The sequence below is a fragment of the Trichosurus vulpecula genome, chromosome 5 (assembly GCF_011100635.1).
Source record: "Trichosurus vulpecula isolate mTriVul1 chromosome 5, mTriVul1.pri, whole genome shotgun sequence".
Classification (NCBI taxonomy): Eukaryota; Metazoa; Chordata; class Mammalia; order Diprotodontia; family Phalangeridae; genus Trichosurus; species Trichosurus vulpecula.
Window position 1 is genome coordinate 219,330,405 of NC_050577.1, and position 17,958 is coordinate 219,348,362.

Sequence of the window (17,958 nt, forward strand, 5' to 3'; positions counted from 1 at the left end):
CTAAACTCCAGTGTCTTCTGAGGGAGGTGCCCTAGGCAAAGCCCATTTTAATGACTGAGTTAGGAAGTTACAAGCCTGTGGGTAATTTGCCAGTATTCCTGAAGGTGTGGCCTGCTTTTACTGATTTCCAAATTTGAGTACAGAAAGCAAGCACGCTTCTTAGTGAGTGTGATGCCTGTGTTAACAGGCAGTACCCATGTGGTACAATGGATAGAGGGCTTAGCCATCCTCAGGAAACCTGAGTGTCCTCAGACACTTCCTAGCTGTGTGACTCTAGGCAAGTCGCTTTAACTGCTGTCTGCCTCAGCAAAATGGTTAAAAATGGCATCCATCTCCCAGGGTTGTGAAGAGGATCAAATGAGATATTTGTAAAGCACTTAATACAGTTCCTAGAACTTAGTAGGTGCTTAATAAATGCTTTTCCTTTCCCCCTTCCCTTAACTTTCCAGTTAGTCAGGCCTAGTTTTGTCTTTTCTTAATTAGACCATGCCAAGGGCCTAGAGATTGACTCTGAGTTCTATCTCTTCCAAGTCAAGTCCATTCATTGGCTTAACTTTATGGGAGAATAAAATAAAATTAATTAAAAAATAAACTGGAAGGCCTTGAACTGGAAGTCTGTGGATTGATTGACAGTGGAAATAAATTTGGATTTATTTTATTAAGATTGGATTGGATTAGATTTATATTTATTTATTTGGATTTATATTTATTTATATTTATATTAAGATTGGATTGGATTTATATTATTAAGACCAAGTTTCAAGCTTTGGCCATGACACTAAATCTCTTTGTGTGGGCAAGTGGTTTAACATCTCTGGGCTGTAATTTCCTTCTGTAAATGAGGGGGGTTGGGCTAGATGGCTTTGAGGTCTCTTCTCAGCGATAAATCCCTTTCTCTTTGGTTTCCTCTAGCACATAAGCTCTTTTAAAAAACTATCCCCTGCTCTTCTATTGTAAGTAGAGGTACCATTTTGAAATCAACATCTAAAAAGAAGCTAGGCAATAAACAATTTAATTTTAGCTATTGTATGACAAGATACTGTTTGCTAACAGGAAATGTGCTGAGGAATACAATCTTCAATTTTTTACAGTGTTCATCATTTTCCTACTTCTCCATTCCATCTCTTGGCGCCACTGGAAATGAGTCTAGGAAGAAACTCATTGCTCTTAAGATTCCTTCAGAGCATGTAAACAAGGAAATGACCTAAAATGTTGAAAAAAATTAATACTCTCTCAGTATGTTGGAGCCTTCCTAATTAATCCCCTTGAATGAATGGAGAGCAGAGTCGTGTGCATGGCCAAGACTTCTCCTCAGCCTTTATATGCTAAAGAACTCTTGGCAGCATCTTAGAATTTTGGACTTGCATGGAACCCAAGGGCCTAATCCATTCCTGAGCAGAAACCCAGGTAGCTGGGTAAAACCAGTGGTCCTAGAGTCAGGAATTCAAATTTGGTTTCAGATACTTCCTAGCTGTGTGACCTTGGGCAAGTCACTTAACCCAATTTGCCTCAATTTCTTTCTTTTTTTTCATCTCTCATTGTAGTTTATTGGGTAAATACAAAGTATACCACCTCATTTAAAAAAAATAAAACAAATGAAAAGCAAAACCAAAGGAATTAGAAATGGTGTGCACGTTATCTATCTTCTGTAGTGTAGATACATAAATTAGTTTAGTACACAATTAGACACTTAAAAAAAAACCTGGCACTTTGGCATTTTAGGAATGTGTATGTACTTCATTCACACACCTAAATTACAACTGAAATGTGTTAATACAAAAAAAAATGACTCAGTTTCTTCATCTGTAAAATGGGGATAATACTAATAGGACCCACCTCCCAGGGCCATTGTAAAGATTAAATGAGATAATCATTATAAGCACCTGGTACACGGCACATGTTGTATAAATGTTAGCTGTCATTATTACCACCAGCAGATGCGGTTCTTTTCTGCTTTGGACAATTTGAGTTGTTAAGTTTTTTCCGTGAATTTAAGACTATTTCTGACTCTCTGTGACTTCTGCCACACGCCCCTGGTTTTGCACTTACCTAGCAACAGTTCTTCAGAGACCTGAAGACAACTATTATCTTACTGCATCTTTTCTAGGTTGTTGTTCCCTTGTTTTTTTCAGTCCTATCCGACTCTTCTTGACCCTGTTTGGGGTTTTCTTGGCAGAGATACTGGAGTGGTTTGCCGTTGGTTTCTCCAGCTCATTTTACAGGTGAGGAAACTGAGGCAAACGGGGTTAAGCGACTTGTCTAGGGTCATACAGCTAGTAAGTGTCTGAGGCTGGATTTGAACTCAGATCTTCCTGACTTCTGTCCAGCGCTCTATCCATTCCACCATCTCACTGCCCTTCTCTAGGTTAAACACTCCCATTTCCTTCAACTGATACTATACCATGTGGTTTTCAGCCTCATTATTCTTCTAGTTGCCCTCCTGTACCTGTCCTTATCAAAGTCCTTCCTAAAATATGACTCTCAGAAATGAACACTGTACTGTAGGTGTGGTCTAACCAGGGCAGAGTACAACAGAACTCTTGGTCCTCTGCCCAGAAATCATCCTAAGAGCCAGATTGTTTATCTCCACTTCATCCAGGTCAGCCGTCAAAACTGGGTGCAACTAAGATTAAGACAAATTAATTCACCCTAAGGTGTAAATGACTGATGGAGTTCCGTGAGTTATGCCAGGAGGATGATGGCAAAGATCTTATAGAAAAATACTGATATCAGCACTTTTTTTGATGTAGTATCAAAGAACTGGAAATAACATTAGGAAATATGGCATATGAATGTAACCACATTTTTTTTTTGTTTAGTCATTTTTCAGTCGTGTCTGACTCTTTGTGACCCCATTTGGGGTTTTCTTGGCAAAGATCCTGGAGTAGTTTGCCATTTTCTTCTCCAGCTCATTTTATAGCAATGGAGGCAGACAGGGTTAAGTGACTTGCCCAGGGCCATACAACTAGTAAATGTCTGAGGCAAGATTTGAACTCAGATCTTCCTGACTCCACTCTATCCACTGTACCACCTATCTGCCTAGTCAGTATTCTAAGATGTAGTCACATAGCTCCTCTTTGGGGCCAGCTTGGTCACAATTTCAAAGCCAATCAGTCTATCAGTCAGTAAACATTTATGAAGTGTCTGTTATGTGCCAGGTACTGTGCTAAGCCCTGGTGATAGAAAAGAATGCAAAAGATAGTTGCTGCCTTTAAGGAGCTTAGACTCTAATGTGCGAGACAACTTGGAAAGAAATGCATTTGCAGCATCCATTTTTGATAATTTTGTTCGTAAGACATTTCTCCTGGGACTTCTGCAAAGAAGCATTTGTGGATTTTCTTTTTAATAATAACTCTCAGGCATTTAACCTAAAGCCAATGTCATGTCAATTACTCATTGTTAATCCCTTTGCCGTTTTATTTGAGAAGTATTTATGAAGCTTCTACCATGTGCCAGGTACTGTGCTGGCCACTAAAGATACAGAGACACAGTTCAGAAAGAGTTCTGCTCTCAAAAAAGCTTACATCCTACTGGACTAATAAGTAAACACAATCTATACACAGAATAATTGTTGTTTAATCATTTTTCAGTCTTGTCTGACTCTTTGTAGACCACATTTGATGTTTTCTTGGCCAAGATACTGCAGTGGTTTGCCATTTTCTTCTCCAGCTCATGTGACAGATGAGGAAACTAAGGCAAACAGGGTTAAGTGACTTGCCTAGAATCACACAGCTAGTCAGATTTGAACTCAGGAAGATGACTCTTCCTGACTCGAAGCCTGGCACTCTATCCTCTGTACCACTTAGCTGCCCTACACAGAATAATTAGGAGATTGGCCACTAATTAGGAGAAAGGCCCTGGTATCGAAGATAGTTCTTTGAGCTGGAGATTCTTAGAGGCCAAGATGATAAGGGAACACATTCCAGGCATAGGGGAAGGCCTGTACTAAGGCCCAGATGGAATGTGGTATCTAAGGAACTCCCAAATAGGCCAGTTTGGCTGGGAGGTAGAGGGCCTCCCCTCCCCCATATGTGCCTGGTGTAAACTAACTTCCTTGGTTGTTATTGAGTCACAGTAAAATTTCCAGGGCTCCAACCTTCCCCCAGACTAGATAATGAGTACTTGCTGAATTGAATTTAAATGAATGGGAGAAACTCCTCTCTTCTCTGCTCCTCCCTCCTCCCCGCCCCCCATCCTTTAGCACCTTGGTAATGTTTTATGAGTTAAAAAAAAAAACAACCAACGGCCCCCCCAAAAAAAAACACAACAAAAACCCTCATTCCCTCAATATTGAAAAGGCTGTTTTTTTCTAGGCAGCCTTTTCAGTCCCCCCTCTTTTTCTTTTCAAGCCTCTGATTTTTTTGTCCCTAATACTGATGGGCACTTCAATGTAGCGAAGGCAGCAGAAGCCGAGAGAAATAGCTGCATTCACCCTGGAGATCTGAATGGCTGAGGCTTCAAGGACTTATTTGTGAAAGAGGTCTCAGGAAATATTTTTAAAGTGCTTTCGATTTGCAGAGTTGGTTTTAAAATTTAGAGCACATTTACCCTCTTCCAGAAACCAAGGAGCTCTGCTTTTCTACTAATAAACCACATCCTTGGTGTGTTTTGAATACTTAATTTAGAATTTGAATTTGCGTGAACTAATAGATGCTGAGTCAAGTAGGGCCAGCTGGGAGGATTACAATAATGTAAATGACAGGTCTGAAACAAAGCAGAGATCTCTCTGTAAATTATTCCTACATATTCTGATGTTTCCCTCCCCATCCTACAGTGGTCCCCTTAGAACAAAGAATTTTTAAAGAAAGAAAAGGAAAAACAAATAATCCAGCCAAATGCACCAACATATAAAAAACATATAAAAGAAGTCAGACCTTCTATTCAGTTGTTCTTATGTATGGTGAGACTGGACTCTGTAGTTGTGAGAGATGAGGAAATGTACCTTCCTCTCTTCCTAAGAGGTGGGAGATTATGTGTATGTCTGTCTTAATTTCTATATTCTCTTTATATTTATTTTGAATATATGGGACTGTGTGTGCGTGTGTGTGTGTGTATGTGTGTAATTTCAGGAACATTATTATATGTGACCACTGTGTAGCTTACATGTCTTTCTTTGTTGCAAGAGAAGGCTCCCTGGGTGGGGAAGTATGGGAGGAAAATCCAGAAGTGACTGGAAAAAAGAAAAAAGAAAAGTAAAAAAAGTTAGAATTTTCTGCTCCCCAATAAAGTAGGGCGGCACAGTGGTCACAGGGCCAGCCGTGGAGTCAGGAAATTTGGGTTCAAGTCCTGTATCTGGCAGACCCATTAAGTGGCTGAGCAAGCCCCGGGCAAGGACTTTGAAGGGTCCAGGAACCAACCCGAATTGGTAGAGTTTCCTCAGTGCGAGTTCCAATCAAATTACCAGTCCCATCTATTCTGCGTAACCCAACGACCCTCAATATTGCTCACTACTTACTTGGTTTCACCCCAGAAGCAAATGTTCACGTCAGGGAGACTTTTCCAGCTGGTTCAGTTAGAGTGTGTATCTTACCTTTTAAGTCTTTAAAAGCTAATAGTTGCGCCTTTACCAAATAGTAAAGCTGGGTTGGATCAGTCAAAAATTAGCTCTTACACACCCATTCTAATGAATAGTTACCCCATGCTCACTGAGTAAAATCTAGTCACCCTCCCTAGCCTGCCATTCAGAGCCTTTAGTCGTGAGCCATGACATGTTCTCTATCTGCCTCTCAACTTGGACCATGCAGGATTCGCCAAACTCCTCCCATTGACCTTTCCAGTCTTTCTGCCTGTTAGTATTGAGTAGTGTCAGGTTTCTGACTTCGTATCAGAAGGACCCCAGTGCCAATCAGACTGTAGACATTAGGGAGCTGGGTGACTCAGAACAGGTCTCTTATACTGGACTGCAGTCCCCATCTGTAAAATAAGAGCATTGTCTGTGGTAGTTCCGTGATCTATTCCAACTTTAAATCTATGCTTAAGTCTAACTCATCCTTAGAGCCAAACTCAGGGAATACCCATGAAACTCCCTCCATATTCTCCCCCCACCCCCATCTCTATCCTACTCTTTTTCCCTCTTCCCTGGGCAAAAATAATCTCTGCTTCCTGAGATCTCTCAGTAGCAATTCATTCTGCTCTTGTACACTTATGAACATTCCGATGGATATTATGTTTATTTTTTATGTGTGTGTTTTATCTCCCCAACTAGATTGTTAGCTTTGCAATCCTTGAGAACAAGGGCCATCTTATTCATCTTGGTATCTGGAAGTTCCCTGCATAGTAGCTCTAAAAATATTGTTTATTCAGTTGTATTCTAGACTTAATTTCGCAACTCTGCCATTCCAAAAGACTTTGATCTTCCTTGCAATGTGCGCTCTTAGGGAACTTGTGAGTTAATTTTAGCAACATAGAATTTGGGGTTAACTGGTCCTAAATTAATCTTGAAGATTCTTTTCTGAGTTTCTGCCTCCTTAACGTGTACCCCTCTATTTTCAGGGTAAAGGAACTGGAAAGAGAAGCAAGGTTTACCTTATCGCCAAGGAGATCATGAGCTCTGAAAAAGTGTGAGTATCAAGTCTAGGGAGAATTATTGCTTCTTTTCCTTTCTTGCCCTGTTCTAACATCCAATGCATTTTTGTTGCTGTCTCAACAGGTTTGTGGACGTGTTGAAACTTTTGCATATCGTGAGTATCTGCAAATGTTATCTTAAATGTCTTGATACTGTCCCAGTTTATTCTGCCAAAATTCAGATTAACATGGTGAATTTAATAAACATCTACTTGTTAGAGTATGATTGGTATTTGAGAATTTTTGCCCAGGAGCATGGTAACACCTACCTGTAATCCTTGCTACCTGGAGACTGAGGCTAGAGGATTTCTTGAGCTCAAGAGTTCTGTGCTTCAGTGGACTGAGCTGAGCCAACTGTGATTTCAGTACAATGATCTTCCTCCACTCTTCATTACCTCATGGCCGCTAGGTTGCATAGGGTAAAATTGCTTAAACTCCTGTGCCTGTTGGTAGTGGCTTTGCCCATGAATAGCTTCAGCATTTCCAACCTGGGCAAGTAATGGAGACCTAGTCTTTTAAAAAAGAAAACAAAACCAAAAAAAAAAGAAAAGAAAAGAAAGAAAGCTTTCTAGTAAATTAGGTCAATGTGTTCCTAGACTCCCAAGCCATGTGACTTTCTGAAAGGCAGAACAGAGGATACTTGAAGTGGTAATCTCTCTCCTGCTGTTGGTTTCTCTAGTTTTGCTCTAACACAGTGGAAAGTCTGGCCATGGAATCAGAGGATCTGGTCTCAGATCTCCTCTCTGAAGCTTACTCCTTGTGTGACCCAGGCTAAGTCACTGAACCTTCTTAAGCTTGAATTTGCTCATCTTTAAGGTGGTGGGGGAGGGAGGGCGTTGGACCATGTGACCTCGAAGGTCCCTTCCTGCTCTGGAGCTTAGGATCCTATGAAAAGATGTTACTTCCATTGTGTAAGATCTAATATATATAAATGAGCTTTCAGGAAAGGGGGGTTCCCCCCCTTAGTTGACATTTTTGCAAGTGATATATTTTTTTAAATGGTGGTATTGAATTTTTCTGTCTGCCAATTTGAAATCATCTGTTGGGAAACCTTGAGAAATTTCCCCATGATTCTTGCAGCCCAAGAGATAACCAAGGTCTGTCTGTCTAATCAAGTTTTCACAAGTATTTATTCAGGCTTGGCGGGTATCTAGCTTTCACCATTAATTTAAAGGTCAAATATAAAGGTTTTTATTGTCTAGGCAGGGGGCTTGTACCCATAATTTATCCCAAATTTTTTGGCAGAATCAGAATTCTGACTAGAGAAAGTTGTGAAATGAGGGGAGCAGAGACGAGAGAAACTCAAAAATATGTAGAATGGTTAATCAGTTGATTTGAAAATTCTCGAGTGAAGACATGTCTAGAAAATGTTAATGCTTTTTTCACCCTTGACCATTTGATATCCTGCATGATGTATTTGGCTAGCAGATGAAGGAGGGAGGCATGAGTTACATGTATGTGAGTGATTCATACAGCCTGTAACTAGGGAACGTCATTTCTTTGCCTAAAAACCTCTAGCTGAAGAAACCAAGAAATTTGTGTATGTGCTTTTTAAAAATCCTGTTCATTTTCTAAAATGTGCTTTAAGCCTTTTTTTTTAACCCATTCAAGACTCCATTAGTTTCAGCACGGCGCAGTGGGGAGGATACTGGTTCTGAATTCAAATGTACCAGGTTCAAATCCTGACTCTGACCCTTACCACCCATATCATCCTAGTCATTTAACTTCAAATTTTGGAGTTGGACTTGATGGCATCTACAATCCCTTCTATTCTTCTGTGAGCTGGGCTGAAATCTCATCTCCGCCATTTGCTGCCTAGTAGTCAATTCATCCTTCTTGACCTCAGTCTCCTCATTTGTAAAATGAGGAATTTGATCTAGATGGCCTCTGGAGTCTCTTCCAACTCTAGCACTTTGGTCCTGTGGTCTGAGTTCCATTTCCACCCCTGCCACTGGCTACCCACGTGACTGTGGACATACTCCTTCAACTTTTTTGGCCTTTGTTCCTTCAGCTGTAAAATAAGGAAGCTAGATTTCACCCTAACCCTAATTCTATTTCTAACTCTAATTCACTCTAAGTCTGTGATCCAAAGAGTCTTACAAATTACGTTGGAGACATCCCATGAATTCTTTGTTTCAGTGTCTGCTCTTAACAATGTATTTTTTGTCTCTTTCACTATTTGTCATGGAATTCTGGTGTTCCACACTATTGGTGTAGAAATGGGGCCACAGGACCATACATAAGGATACATAAGGGCCCCACGTTGGACATCTCGCTTCTACACCATCAGAGTTGGAGCTGTTTATTTGCTAGTGGTTTCTGCTGAATGCTACGTAGAAAATAATGACAGGAAGCAAAAATCAGAAGCTCGGCAGGTTGTGGGTCCTTGAACCCTGAGATGAAGGTGTGGACCTTCCCTGGTCCTGGTAGATGGAGAAAGAGAGAGGGTGTGGCGGAAAGAACCCTTTATTTCTAACACACTTACTGGTGAATGGGCAGAAAGAAACTGTCAGAGTCAAGTGGGCCTTATTTCCGTGGGAGATCACGAGCTTGATGGGCATGGAGGTGTTCCAGTGGACAGAGAGATGGACCTGGAGTCAGGAAGGCTTAAGCTCAAAACCAGTTCATGCTTACTAGCTCTGTGACCTTGGGCAAGTCACCTAAGGTACAGGCTGTTATTATTCTTATTTTATAGTTGAGACAGAAATTAAGTGACCTGACAGCTAATAAATATCTGAGGCAGGATTTGAACTTCCTGATCCCAGGCCAGGCATGCTTTCTCCTATGATACCACCTAGTTTTTAAAGTTGTTTGTTTTAAAAGTGTCCTCCTATCTCTGCTTATTTCATCATCAGTTTTTGAAAATCCTCAGAATTGTTTATTTTTATGGTATCGATGCTATAGTATAAATTGTTCTCTATATTAAGTGTACCTTGGATATCACTGGTAGAAGGAAGGGGCTTGGGCAAGAAGGTGAAGTACTTTAGGGTACATTCACCAGCATCCTTTTCAAAAAGGGAAGATGATCCCCTGGTCCTAGTTGCAGGACCTTCCTATTTCCCTATCCCAGTTTGTTCCCTCCTCCCTGACCCCCCTCCCCCAATCCCTACCTTTCTGCTGTCCATTTGTAACCATCCTGACCAGGTACTAACCTCTCAGGGTTCTTGACAACTCTCTGACTATTAAATCGCAGAGTAGGTGCTTACCTGCATTAGAGGGAGTTTCTTCACCCCTTATTACTAAAATTTCAGGTCTGGTGATGTGCCTGGCAAGTGGGACAGATCCCGGTGGCTGCCCCCTCACCCCCTTCCCCCTCCAATAAGATTTGGTGAAGGAGTACCCTTCCTCCCATGAACACAAAACATACTATCAGGGATAATCCTCAGTCCAGACCACCGGCTGGCCCTCCAGCCTGCTTGCCAGAAAGCTCCTCTGCTTCTGAGTAGTTACAGGCTAACCTAATCAAGACTCTCTGCACTTGAATGAACCCTCCTGACAAGGACAGTGTGTTCTCCTCCAACCAGCTTTTTAGGTTCCATCAAATATACACTAATCATGGCTTAGTGAACAAACCACTAGAGTTGGAGTTAAGAAAAAAATGGGCTAGTTGGGGGCTCAGGAAAAAAATGGGGACTCAAGGCTTATGTTGTGTCAAATCCCAGCTGTGACCCTGGACAAGTCACTTGACTTTTCTCTATCTCACTTACCCCATCTGTACATTTATGGATTTGAACTAGATGACTTCTTGTGTCCCTTCTGCCTCAAACTATAATCCTACATATTCTTTGGCCAAATCAAATCAGTTAAGGAAACCTTCTTTTAGGTCAAGAGTTCTTATTTTTTCGTGCACCATGGACTCCTTTGGAATCCTATGGGCTCCTTCTCAGGAGTATTTTTAAATTTCAAAGAAAAACAAAATTTCGAAGAAAACAAATTATATCAAAATATGTTATCAAAATATTAAAGTTCATGGGACCCAGGTTAAGAAATCCTCATTAGGTTATAAAGTGAACGTAGGAAGCATTAGGGACCTAAGGATTTTTTAAAGTGTGTGTTCTGTGTGTATTACAATAATTTGCTGTCTAAGTGCAAATAAACGGCCCCAGTTTCCTTATTTGTAAATGAAGGGAAAGTTGGACAAGATGGTTTCTAAGGTCCCTTCCAGCTCGTAAATATGTGGTCTTATGATCTCTGGCCAGGTTACTTTATTGCTTATTTTATGGACTATAAGTAAAATACAGAGAGATTTCTTTACACTGATGAAATCATATGTCCATACCCCCCAGAAACAGAATTTGAGGCCACTAAGAAAAGTTCAGAGATGCAGTGGTATAGCAGATAATCAGCCTCAGAACTAGGAAGACCTGGCTGTGTGATCCTTGAGGACTCAATTTTTTTGTTATTGTCGTGTCTGATCTTTTTAACCCCATTTGGGGTTTTCATGGCAAAGGTACTGGAGTGGTTTGCCATTTCCTTCTCCAGCTGATTTGACAGATGAGGAAACTGAGGCAAACAGGGTGAAGTGACCTGCCCAGAGTCACACAGCTATAGTAAGTATCCAAGGTCAGATTTGAACTCAAAGATGAGCCTTACTGATTTCAGGCCCAACTGCCGTAGTTGGTTAACTCATAAAGATGAGCCTTCCTGACTTCAGGCCCAACTGCTGTAGTTGCTTAATTAATCTCTCCATAATATTAAATGGTAGAGAAGCTGTAGGCCTACATAAGGAAAGGGAGTTTCCTGAAGTTCAGGATGCCAATAAAATCACACGTGCAGATCCCATTTCGATCCCTATGAAAAATAAAACCTTTGAGTCTTTCTGGGTATCATTGTGATGGAGCAGGAAGATTCTATTTTCTCTTCATTATACCTCCAAGCTAAGTGCTTAATCTCCATCCTTTAGCCTTTCTGAGGGACCTGGCCACTGTGCTTCAGTGGAATCGAACATCTGCCAAGATAATTGCTAAACAACAAAAGGTGCCCCATAAATGGGAGCAGCCCTGTGAATGGAATGGGACCAATGTTCTTGCCCCTAGGTATTCTTCCAGCCCCTTTTAATGGCTTTCCACATATTCAAAGTCTCTCAAAGGCACTTTTCTTCAAGATAATCATTCTGCTTTTAACTTTCCAAGGGGCAAGTCTATGCCTCATCTATTCTACTGATTTGATTTTTTTTAATGCAGCTACTTGTTGGTGGTTTTTTGTTTTTTTTTTTGCAGTAAAACTAATCAGTAATTGTCTTGCAGGGTCTTAAGATTTATTTGACAACAGGAATATATTAAGAGCTTCATTTGGACAATTATCTGTCCAATCCCATGACCAAATTGGGGTCATAACCAGTTCAGCCTTGGATTGGTCCCAGGGGTGCCCTAATTAGATTGGGATTGTCACAGAAGGGGCAGGGGGAATAGAGAATGAATAGAGTGGTAGAGTCAGGAAGTCTTAGGTTCGAATTCTTCCTCTGTAGATTGTTAGCTCTGTGGCTCTGAGCAAGTCATTTGATCTTGAGGAGTCCCCACCAATTCTCTAAGGAGGGAAGGGGTGGTTTTTTAGCCTGTTTTGTGTCCTGGACCCCTTTGGCAGCCTGGTGAAGCCTGTGAACTCCTTGAAATAATGCTTTTTAAAATCTATCACGTAAAATACATAGGATTATAGAGGAAACCAATTTCCTTGAAATATGTTGCTAAAGTATTTTTTAAGACAAATTCCCAGGCCCCAGCTTCAGAACTCCTGTTCTAAGCCTATGAGTTGCAGAGAAGATACCAGCCTACCTTGGTAGAATTGGTAGGTGTTCTAGTGGTTTCCTGTACCACTGAAATCACAGGTATATATATGTATATATCCCCAGTACTCCACACAGTATCTGACACATAGTAGGGGCTTAATAAATACTTGTTAATTGGTAATGAACTAAGCAATTATCTAACTGCTATTACTGCCTGAGGTTCCCTCCTCCTGTTAAATCTGATCTATGCTCTGGTTCTGCTCATCAGTTCTCCTAAATGGATTAACTGAGATGCTATATGGCAAAATGCAGTAGAGGAGGGGGATGATTTTTGAATCAGTGAGCTTCAGATTAGCTGTTGTGTTTACTGAAAATAATAAGACTAAATAATATTTACTTGGGAAGGAGTCATTGCTTCCAGTTATTCTCTGTAATGAAAGAAGGACTTAATGAGGCTTAATGATATTAGATGCCATAGAAAGGAACCAAATCTAATGTTGCAAAGCAGATTTTTGTAAAAGACATCCTGGCAGCTCATTACCAGTTTCCTTTTTCAGAAGTTGGTAATATTCTAGGCTCTCTTGATAGCCTTTGGAAACTGTTAAACAGCAAACAGAAAACATCCTCCATTTAGACCCGAGTGGCTGGGGGCCATTTGTGTACACATGAATTATTGTCTCCAGACTGCAGGGGGGGGTTGGGGAGGGGTTGCACTTGGGGGTTGGTTTGAGAGATGCCTGAAAGATTCTAAAAGCCAGCCATCACCCTGCCTGCTTGTCACTTGTTATTCTTCCATCTCAGTGACCCTAGGAATGGGTAAAAAAGTGACTTGGCCCAGGGAGTCAATCATCAGAGGGCTTGAAAATTAGCTCCTTTGTGGCCCATCCGAAGTAACAGCTGCCACAAGCTAATGGACCTTGAGCGGAAAGATGGCCTTGGGTGCACAAACACAAATGTTCTCCCCTCACCCTCTCTCTGTGCTTTGTTAAATTCAAAGAGAAAGGGAATTCCTAAAAGGAGAGCCTTCTTTAGACCATATCGAGGCCTAAGGTATACTGAATTAAAGACAAAACTCCATATCTTGGATCATAGCTCGGACTAGGCTAGCAGTGGGCCAGATCCATCAAAGTAGGCACATAGTGCCTGGCACATAGTAGGTACTCAATATATGCTTATTGATTAATTGATTGAAAATGGCTAAACTATTCAGTTATGGTTTTAGCAATGTGTACATGCAATATAGAGCAGTCTGGTACACAGTTTGACTTAAGAGAAACAACCCAATTCTCTTTAATATTTATTCTTGCCTTGATACAAGAATTAAACCTATGCTGTATTCCATTGTGTTTTTTACTTTTTTTAATCTGCCAATTTAGACATCCTGGGTTGCTTGCCAGATCTGTTTTGCTCTTGGGGTATGATAAAATTCATAGCCTTGGCAGCTCACATAATTGAAAATTTTATGAAGCATAACCTTATTTTATAAGTTTAAATTGTAGTAGATATAAGATTGTTCAAAGTCCCATTTCTTGTCTTCTGGAAATCTAGGTTTAATAAATGCCTCTGTTGAAGTTCTTTGGATGGCTGTTCTATTCTGGGCTTTGGGATCTACAAGACCTGGGTCTATATCCCACCCCAGACATTTAGTAGCTGGTTGACCCTTGGCAAATCTTTTATCTTATATGGGCCTCAGTGTCTTTATGTGCAAAATGAAAGAATTTAAAAACACATTGGTCTCTAGGTCCCTTGTAGCGCTAAGTCTTATGATCCTACAATCCTATCATTATCCCATGTTTTGATGGGCATGTTAGTTATTTGTGGTCTGTAGGGCAAAGATAATTACTGTGAAATCAGAGCTATTTTCAAGTGATGATAACATCTTTGTCCTGTGACCTTCTATAATTTCTTTTTCATATGCCCGGCACAGACTTCCTAATACATCAATAGAATGTAAGGTCCTTGAGGGCAGAGACTCTGATTCTCCCCAGAACCTAATTTGATGCTTATCACACAGCAGGAGTTTAATTAATGCTTGTTGATTGATAGATGTCACTGCCATGCTAAGAGATCTTTAGTGGTTCTTCCTAAATTCCCTGCCAAAGAAAATTCATATTTCTGCATCCCTCCCTTTGTGGTCTTTCCCCCAATCTCCTTTTCTAGCTAAGTCTTTAACTTTTCTTCTTATACCTTAAGCACCAGGCAAACTGGACTATGCATCAGGAGAGCTAACTGTCAGCTAGGTCATGCTGCAGTGGATAGAGCACTGAGCTTAGAGTCTGGAAGACCTGAGTTCAAATGTAGCCTCAGATACTTACTAACTGTGTAACCCTGGGCAAGTCACTTGACCTCTGCCTGCCCCAGTTTCTTCATCTGTAACAGCACCTACCTCCTAGGTTTGTTATGAGGACCAAATGAACTAATATGTGTAAAATGCTTTGTAAACCTTAAAATACTACCTCTAAAATGCTACCTTGGGTGCAGCCTTTTGACTCAGTCCAGATTTTACAGAACAAATCCTTTTATTAAGGGAATTTGTTCTGTGGAGTTTGTATTCAGTCAAAGGGCTGCACTTGAGGACCTTAGAGGGCCACGTATGGCCTGGAGGCCACAGGTTCTCCACCCCTGGTATAGGCTCTTTTAGTCCAGCACCATGTTTTAGTTACTTCCCACCCTCACCTTGCACATAGTAGGTAGGTACATTATATTAAATTAGGCATATGCACCTTTTAAAATATAGCAATTACGGGGAGTTTGTGGGATTCAGAGGAACTTTAGAAATTTTAATAGGATCCTAGATGTAAAGTTGTTGTTGTTCAGTTGTGTCTGACTCTTTGTGACCCCATTTGGAGTTTTCTTGGCAGAGATACTGGAATATTTTGCCATTTCCTTCTCCAGCTCATTTTACAGATGGGGAAACTGAGGCAAACAGGGTTAAGTGACTTGCCCAGGGTCATATAGCTACTAAGTGTCGGGCCAGATTTGAACTCAGGAAGATGAGTCTTCCTGACTCCAGGCCCAGTGCTCTATCCCACCTAGCTACCCATCCCCATTTTATAGTCAAGGAAATTAAGACAGAGGTTCAATGACTTACCTAGTGTCACATGGGTAGTAAGTTTTTGAGGCTGGATTTGAATTAATATCTTCCTGACTGTAGACATTGTGATACCTAGGTGCCTCGAGATTTTACTAATTTTTTACAAATTACTAATTTTTACTAATTACTGAAGAGGAAACAGAGGTCCCCTCTGGTAAAGCAACTTGCTGAAATTCACCCCCAAAAGTAGCATAACTAGAATTTGAACCATTTAAGACCCAAATTCCAAATCCAGTGCTTTCACACTATACCATAACAGGAGAATCTAATCTGGTAATTCTCAAGTAGAGGTTATTTTACAGGACCAGATTTAATAAATAGAAACTCTATCCAAATTTCCCTATGATTTCATTGGTTTGGCGTTCCCTGTATCTGGAGATACACATGGGAACTCCTGTGTATCTGCCCATCCTCTGTCAACTCTTCAACTCCTTCTAAAAATTCCCTATAGGGTGTCCACTGAACATCCTTGAGTTATTCCTGACAAGAATACCAAGAATACTTTGGTTGTCTGCCTGTGGACCAACCCAGCTTCTCTACCCATTGTACATTTCCTCAGTGGAATCCTGGTTTTCTTTGATGGTCCTCATTGGTTTTGTGCTTCAAACTACTTAGACCTACAATTCCCCTCTCTTTGCCCCACTTTTAAAAAATTCTTTAGAAACTTTTGCCCTTGTCTCATTGCCAAGTAGTAACAAATGGTAGCACATAATTTGTTGATTATGGAGGGAAAACATTTTATTTATTATAGCAAAATGCTGCTTCGGTGCATGAACACATACATTTCTCCCTCGCCCCCCGACCCCCATCCATGCTTTGTTTTACTCACAATCTCCCATCCATAGATATCTCCCAACAAACAATTCAAGATTCATATGTGACATCTGATAAGTATCAAATCAGAATAAACACTGTAATGTAGCAGAGTCAAACTGAAGAGCATTTCTCTGTAGATGGTAAGATCTTCTAGGTTCACTGACTGGAGGTCTCACATTTCAGTGGTTGCATCAAGCCCTGAAACATTGTAGAACATCCCAGAAGAGATCTATTATCACTCAATGGTGATGGTCTAACCATTCACAAAGGAAAACTAAGTGGATGATAAATGTCTGTTACCCAAAAGTTTATGACATGTGTTTGGATGGAAAACTTATAGAATTTGTCCTTCACTACATATATGAGACAGCGTAGATATAGATTGAGGATGAATCAGGCTCAGAATGATCAGGTAGAGAATTTAGAACTTCATTGCCTTCAGGAAATTACAAATTACATTGCTATCTTTTGTTGATCCAAAGGTTCTTTGATAAAGCCCCATCTTCTTGTTTTTCTAATTTTTTTTTTAAGTCAATGAAAATCTGCCTTTTCTTCTATCTCCCCTTATCACCCTTTGGGAAAGCAAGAACAAAAATCCCTATTTTAAGTATCTATAGTTAAGCAAATTCTCACCAAAAAAAAAAAAAATTCTCATTCAGCACTCTGAGTCCATTGCCTCTCTATCAGAAAAGGCCCATCTCTTTAAATGAATGCATATTCTAAGAAATTTTGTTATGAAATTGTACTCATATCTTGCCATAGATTCCAAATCAGGATATCATTTAAAGTCCCTGTGCTTCATTCCTTTCTTCATATCTTTCCATCTTAACGCTATTAAAAATAACCTGTAAAGACTTAAAAAAAATACACTGTGTTGTTGAGACCGGTGTAGCTTTCATTTTAGGAGTTCTTAACCTTGTGTCATGGATTTTTTTGGTGATCTATGGACCTTTTCTCAAAGTAATATTTTTTGATAAATGAAGAAATGACTAATTTTAATGGTTAGTAATGTGAGAAACGTGGTTTTGGGGATCACTGGACTTCCCCAGATTGTGAGAAAACGTAGCTTTGGGAATCACTGGACTTCCTAGGCAGGGCCAAAGTCCTGAACCCTGTGATAATCCCTAGGGAAGGCTGTACAGACCACAGGACTCCCAGAGGAAGACCAAGTGGTAGCCCCCCCCTTAATCTGTGGGGATCACAGGGCCTCCTAGGGGCCAGACCCTAAGGAGGACCCAAGTGATGGCCCCTTAGGACAGCAGTAAGATCACAAGGCTCCCAAGACAGGACCGGAAGTCCCAAGTGATGTCCCCTTAAGAAGGCTGTGCAGACCACAGGGTTCCCCAAGGGAATCCAGAGTGGTAGCCCTCTTAACACTGCAGTGGGGATCACAGGACACCCCAAGGCAAGATCCGGGAGTAAGCCCAAGACAAGCTTCTGCTGCTCATTGCTTCTCTTCACTTGACCTTAGGAAGATCCATGTGATTTGCCCATTCTCACCCAAAAAACTCAGGACCAGAGTGGGCAGAGGAAGGCATTTTATTATGCTCCTCGAGAGAGCAGGTGTAGTGCTCACTGGAACACTCACACTGATACAGCTGCAGGAGCAGGGGTAACCATTCCCTCCACTCCTGCTAGAGTTACGGTTAGTTTACCATCTTTATTTTTTATATAGTTTTCCTAGGTTATACGGTTTATACAGGTAGGATAATAAGGATACAGAAGCAAAAGTGAAGTTAATTAGATTTTCCTTGTCTTA

At 40.7% G+C, this 17,958-nt stretch overlaps 1 protein-coding gene across 1 annotated transcript in view; it reads left to right on the forward strand.

The window, feature by feature from the left end:
- Positions 1-17,958, forward strand: part of FGD6 (FYVE, RhoGEF and PH domain containing 6) — a 182,352-nt gene that overhangs the window by 85,308 nt on the left and 79,086 nt on the right. Inside the window, exons 4-5 of the mRNA XM_036762145.1 lie at positions 6,493-6,560; positions 6,650-6,680. Of these exons, the coding sequence (XP_036618040.1) occupies positions 6,493-6,560; positions 6,650-6,680 (99 nt within the window). The remainder of the gene's footprint in view (positions 1-6,492; positions 6,561-6,649; positions 6,681-17,958) is intronic.